At 42.8% G+C, this 6913-nt stretch overlaps 1 protein-coding gene across 1 annotated transcript in view; it reads right to left on the minus strand.

Annotated features, from left to right (window-relative positions):
- capn12 (calpain 12) overlaps window positions 1–3078 on the minus strand; it is a 14047-nt gene extending 10969 nt beyond the window's left edge. Inside the window, exons 1-3 of the mRNA XM_079514484.1 lie at window positions 2831–3078; window positions 1429–1498; window positions 25–143 (exon numbers count right to left, since the gene is read on the minus strand). Of these exons, the coding sequence (XP_079370610.1) occupies window positions 25–143; window positions 1429–1498; window positions 2831–3028 (387 nt within the window). The 5' untranslated portion in view covers window positions 3029–3078. The remainder of the gene's footprint in view (window positions 1–24; window positions 144–1428; window positions 1499–2830) is intronic.
- Window positions 3079–6913: the final 3835 nt, after the last annotated feature.

The following is a 6913-nucleotide window of genomic DNA, read 5'->3' on the forward strand; positions in this document are numbered from 1 at the left end:
AACCATTGGTGACTTCATTCTTACCCTAAAATGGAAGATCCCTGCATAGGATTTAGCCAGGCTCTGGTTGGGTGGCACCACCTTGACAAAGAGTTTGGGGTGCATGGTCAGACAGGACAGGGCTGCCAGAAGCCAACAGTCACCTGATAGACAGTGGAAAGAAACAACATATTTGAACTCGAATGAAGACATGAAATCTATTGTGTTACTTGAGCACTGGTAACATATTTCATGGATTTGTTGAATACTTTACATTTCCATTAATTTCTGCAGGCATGAGGATTGTGCACAGGCCTGCTGCACAGGTAAGTCTGCTGTTTCTGTCAGCACTTTTAGGTATGTTAACGGCTAAACACAGGTGGACACGCACGCACGCACGCACGCACGCACGCACGCACGCACGCACGCACACACACAAGGCACATACCTGTTAAGAAAACATCTGTTTCATGTTCGTCCTGACATTATTTAAGATTTGCACTTTCAACAGCAAATCCTTAACATTCTTTTCTTTAACCCTTTGTCTAGGAAAAATAAATCTCCTTGACTCCTTTACAGGAGTGTCCTGGACAAGATAGGCAGCAACGAATGAAACAAAAGTGACACTCACATATCTGCTTTTAGGCAGAAACCAGTTAACTCAAAATGTTCACTTTTCAGGAAATGAAAAATTTAAATATTTCAAGAAATGAAGAAAACCTTAAAGAAAGCAATACTGCCTCATCAAAGTTGGTATTGTGACTTTATATAGTATATTGTCAGTTACTTGCATGATAGGGGGGAGAAAGGGTTTTTCATATAGTTAAAAAAGGAAAGCAGACTGAACACATAGAAGAGGTTTTCAGTTTCTACCATGCTGATCTAAACTACTAATGCATCGTGAGCTTGTAGGTCTGCTTCATGAGGTGGCACACAACCAATGCTGATCTACAAACTACTAATGCATTGTGAGCTTGTAGGTCTGCTTCATGAGGTGGCACACAACCAATGCTGATCTACAAACTACTAATGCATTGTGAGCTTGTAGGTCTGCTTCATGAGGTGGCACACAACCCATTGTGAGCTTGTAGGTCTGCTTCATGAGGTGGCACACAACCCATTGTGAGCTTGTAGATCTGCTTCATGAGGTGGCTAACCCACACAACCAATCTGATCTCACCAGTGGTCGGTCAGTTGAACGCTGTCTTCCTGTATGAAAAGAATGTAGCACATTCTGTTTCATAAAGGAAGACAGCGGTCCAACTGTGAAAAAAGAGGAGTGATTTGGTAACCTACAGCTATTATTTGTGGCTCCTTACTTTAATTTACTGACAAATTGACAATAAAATATCATGACACAAATCCATCATTATACCTTGGAGAAGAGAAAGTTAATAACTTTTGTCTTTACTTTGTGTAAGGGTGATAGCTTATGTTTGACGCACTCACCTAGTTGGCCCTGGCAGATATCAGTGGTCCCAGTTGTACCCTCCACAAACACAGCGTTCTCACTGATTTCCTACAGGAATGAGAAGACAGTATGAGCAGCCTATAGCCTATTCTACAATTAACCACCATGATGAAATTGTAAATGGAGGAAGTGCAGGTAGAACAGGTTTAAGATCTCACAAAACACAGACCAGCTTTCCTCCAAGGTGGAAAGTCTGGTGCCGTGAGGTTACTTTTCTGGCGGTTCTGGACAACCATGTGTCCAACCAACTCAAGGCTGGGCACTGTATGTGTCGAATTTGAAGTCGGTGAGGCAAATGGTTCAGTGCTGGTGGAGTTACGTGTATTAAAGAGTCAACGCACATACGTACACACATAGAGCCAGGTGCATTTATTGTAAGACCGTCGGCCACCGGCCTACTTGGGAACAATGTAAGTTGGGAACCTAGTATGCAATACCCGTCATAGCACCCGTCTCCGTCTGTCTCTGTCCCTTTTGTGCCCATATATGGAGATCTCTGTATCTGTCTGTCTGCCTGTGTCTGAAGAGTGCAAACTGACTGTGAAAAGTGGACTGTTATGCTTAGTAATCAAATGGAAGGTGTGGGGTTGCCATGGCAATCAATTGGCTGAGGCAGAGGCTGGCTACAGGTGAGGGGACTTTTAGGCTCATTAGGTCCACTGGCAGAATCTGACCAGAGCCTTTTGTGGTGGTTCTGGACAACTGTGTATCCGACCACTCCCTGTGGTGATGTGGAACGCGTGTCAAATGTTATGTCGGTGGATTACAGACGTACACACGTGTACACACATACGTACACACGTAGCACACGCGCTCGCACACACACACACACACACACACACACACACACACACACACACACACACACACACACACACACTCACAGACCTGGTGCATTTATTGTAAGATGGTGGTTCAATATTCTGAAAATTTGAGGCTACAAAGGATGCATTGAAAACGTTTAAGAAACTGTTGTACAAATAAGCAATAGGCAAAAATATTGTCCTTGATTGATTGATTGATTTGGCTTGTTTCCATTGGGGTCCTTTTGTAGGCTATACATTTAATGATAGACAAAGAGAGAGAATGACATTATTAGAAGCTACAATGAATTCATGTTTATTTAAAAGTTACTGGTTTCAGTAGTTTGTGCAGGCTAGCTACTGTAGCCTAGGCCTACTATAAGTTATTGTATCTAGGCTACATATGCATGCCAAATGTAATTTAGTCTATTTAGAACATGTAGCCTAAATGTTCTCTTCTTTTAAATAATATACTACATAAAATATTATCATTTGTCAAATTGACCAACATTATTTAGGTCAATTTGACAAATTAACAACCTTTTCAGTCTCATAGTCCAATTTAAGTATAGCCTACCTTTGGTCGCAGCCACTTTATTGCCTTTTTGGGGTCGGGATCCTCGGGCATATGGATGGAATTGTGGTCGGCAGGAAATGTAGGATCACAAAATAGCGAGCCAGACTTCAGGCATGCATCGAGTAGAGTCTTGAAGTCCTGGTCCCGATTTTTTTTCGGGTTTCCAATGGAACCGAGCTTCGACTGTTGAGTTGACATATTGTCAGAAGCAGAACTTGCAGAGTCAGAGACTGAAATAAGTTTGTGCAGTGTTTAAAGATTGCCAGGTCAGGGTGGCTGGCTCACATCATGACTCATGAGCTTAAATACACTTTATGCGTATACTCCCACAGTGGGCCTGGGCCACTGGAGCGCCTCCTTCGATCCGGATTCCGGGCCAGCTTGGAAAGGTATGTGATACGCCGATGGGGGTCATGAGCTGGAGACTAGTGCAGTGTAATGACATGGTGCCAAAGACTCACTTTGATCTCTCTTATTTATCGTTTACCATCAGTCTTCTACGGGGGTGAGAAAGGAGACATAGCTATTTGTGTGTGTGTGTGTACGTGTGTGTGTGCGTGTGTGTGTGTGTGTGTGTGTGTGTGTGTGTGCGCGCGCGCGCGCGCGCGTGCGAGCAAGCCAGACAGACAGACAGACAGACAGACAGACAGAGAGGGTAATATTATTATTACTGTACAAGTAAGGCAAGACCAAACAGATATCAGATGATATAGCCTACAACAACATTTAATTTAAAGTATGGGTAGTCACTTAATTGTCTAGGCTATGTAAACATATCAAAATAATGGAGAATGTATTCTTTGTTTCAACAAGTTACAAGAGTCATACACCGTGGAAGGATGCCCTGGCCTGCTGCACACTCACAGTTCCAAATAATAAACTCTAAGCTGTCGCTAGATGGCGGCCTCCTCCTGCTGCCCGTTGACATTTAACCAGTCTGGATTCAAGCTGCAAACTTGAGGCGATATATCTCTATTGATCGATAAATAGGACATGGCATATCTTGAAACTTTGAAAGAGACATATCTGTTAAAGGATCACTTCTCCAATTTTCAACAATAACTCATAAAACTTGTCCCTCTCTCTCCAGTCTCCTCACTAATGCTCATTGCCAGTTTGCCACATTATATGGCACCATTTATGTCTATGTTCTCTAGTCTATAGTGTCTCAGAGGAGGGCTGTTGCGGACAGTATAGCCAGGGCTAGGCTATCAATGATATAATCGGTTCACTTAAATTTCAAACATTATATAGGCCTATATTTAGGATTTGAACAATGGCTTCTTTTTTCAGAATGCTAGCTTTCCAGGAAGGGAAAGCTGTATTTTCTATAGCTTTGACTGCCCATTGATGATGTCACTGGTAGGGAAGTTTCTGATCTGTCTATAGCCCACAAATGTACAGGTTTCTGTACATTTGTGAGCACCAATTATATGACGAAGGTGCTCCTTAAAACCCCACACCTGTTCAACTGGCTTGTGCGCATGGGGTAGTAAGAGAGAGTGTATTGGCTTATTATTAGCCCAAACGAAATTCCAAATTCTAAGTGGAGAGCCAATTATTTTAACCTCGCACATTCATGGTATGCGTGTCTCTAATAGTCTTATTTCAGTAGACTAATCATTAGGCCTACTTGTATAACATGACATATTTTGCGGGTCACTTCGTCTTGTCCTCATTAGATTTCTACACCCCCCTCAGTAAGCCTATGCCACAAACCGTTTCTCCATCATTCGCCTGATTAAACCGACAACTACCACTAAACAAACACTGAAGAATAGTGACACTACCGTATAATGGTGTCCATTTAACTCCATTCACCACTATCTCTATTATGTCCGTTTGGTCTGAAAGGCCAGGACACAGCTAGCACCTCAATAACAAAGGTCAATGGCCCGCCCTAACCAATGCCGACACTCCCACACCTCAGTGACCCCTGTAATCCCACGACCCCAAGCGACACTGGCCCTCAGCCCTACCGCTTCCCAAATGGAGAAAGACACCCAAGCCCTTAATACTCTCCGGTCCCCAGACAGAGTCGAACCACTGATATTGCCATTATATACTCCCCTCTCCCCCATGTGCCCACTAATCTGCATTATTCTTCTGATGGAGAATTTAACAGAAAAGACTGTTATAATAAAGTAATGATAAATACGAGAAAGGCGTGTGGTTGAACCGACAATTTCAAGCTTTGAGTCTTGCATATATATAAGTACAGTATGATGAAGATGATGTATTGACCCACATGACGTCACAGGGACTCTGATTTGACATATGGCTCGAGTGCATGCAAAATAAAGTTTATACGGAATAAATAAAAAAGTTGGACAATTACTATAGTCTGGTTGCAACCACACTAAATATGCTTGTCACAGTCCTCTGCATTTAACACATCCTCCAACTGTTACTGTTAGGACTCGGAGCAGAATCATACAGCATCTGAGTAGTTGGCTGAAGGGTCCTGCTCAGGGACACTTTGAGCAGTTGGCTGAACTGGTTCAGTTGGCTGAACTATGGACATAGAGGGGGCCGAACAGGGGACTTTCTGATACCCCAGGCGGTATTTCTATATCCATAGAGGAAAACTTGACCGAAAAAAAAGCAAACGTTTCGGTCCTAACTAAGACCTTCGTCAGTGCTATATAGCACTGACAAAGATCTTAGGACCGAAACGTTTGCTTTTTAATTGCACTTTATGAGCATGATAAAATAAAAGGAAAAATGTTTCCCTAAGTCTCAGTCTATAGACGTTTTTACTTAATTTTGTTATACAGTGAGCGAGTCATGTTCGGTCAAGTTTTCCTCTATGTTTTTGAGACCACCGCTCCTGTAGTTAAGTTTGTAAAAAGGACGAAGAAAAGCGCAACAGTTTTCTCAGTGCTTCGGTATTTCTATCCATTCAGATACGGCCGTCCAATGTTACCACCTAGAAACCAAGACAGACAAATCAAGACCAAATGAAATTGCAGATGAGACCAGGTCTGTGATGTGACAACTTAACTAAGACCATCAAAATGTTGTCTTTAGACTGGACATGAGACTGAGGACAGTCTTGCGTACTACAGCCCTAGTAGCTAATAGTAGGCAGGCATTACTATCTGTGTCATATACATGACAATGAGCAGCCATGACATCTGGAGACTCTGGTCTTGAATGTTAGGAGTTTTTCTTTGTGAGGCTTTAGGTTCACCTGCCCTTAAGCACTTCTACAACAGGGTATAGACATGAAAGCATTTTCACTTGTCAGAGACCAACCGTGACCTCCTGCCCTTTTTGTGATGCACCGTTGGAGATCTTGCCTGACCAGATCCTGTGTGTGTGCATGTGTGTGCGTGTGCGTGCGTGTGTGTGTGGGTCCAGTATGTGAGCATTAGGTTCACAAGCAAGTTCACCAGGTGCAGAGAGAACGTGATTGTGTTCAACAACTTAAATCAAGCCCTTAACAGTCATTATTTAACCGAGATATGCTAGTGGTCCAGAGCTAAAAAATAATTACACCTGTGTGAACTGAGCAGAGCAGAGCAGGCTGTGTGTGTGTGTGTGTGTGTGTGTGTGTGTGTGTGTGTGTGTGTGTGTGTGTGTGTGTGTGTGTGTGTGTGTGTGTGTGTGTGTGTGTGTGTGTGTGTGTGTGTGTGTGTGTGTGTCGAATGTGACTCTAATTAACTGACTGCTCAGTGTGAATGGTCAACATTGTGTGACCCGATTGTGACCCTTATCATCTGCAGGGGTCAATGGGTTGTGCTACAAAAAACATACAGACATACACACACACACAGCCCTTTATTGGAGCGGTGTGCACCGCTTAAAAAGATTGAGAACCACTGATCCATTTATTCTGTTCTCTTAACATGCATTTGATTATGGGCACATTTCCTAATAATGGTGTCTCAACCAGGCAATCAGGTACATTTTCCCTTGAGATTCTAACTCCCTTTTCTGTAGAAGTTCTTGACGTCCGACTTCCCAGTAAGACAACATCGACGCATCATCGGGTCATTTATTTTAGTGCAGCGTTTCTCATAGTGGTCGATTGAAGAAATATATATATATACAAATAAAATACAAATCTTCACTTTCCTA

Source organism: Electrona antarctica (assembly GCF_951216825.1).
Source record: "Electrona antarctica genome assembly, chromosome: 11".
NCBI lineage: Eukaryota > Metazoa > Chordata > Actinopteri > Myctophiformes > Myctophidae > Electrona > Electrona antarctica.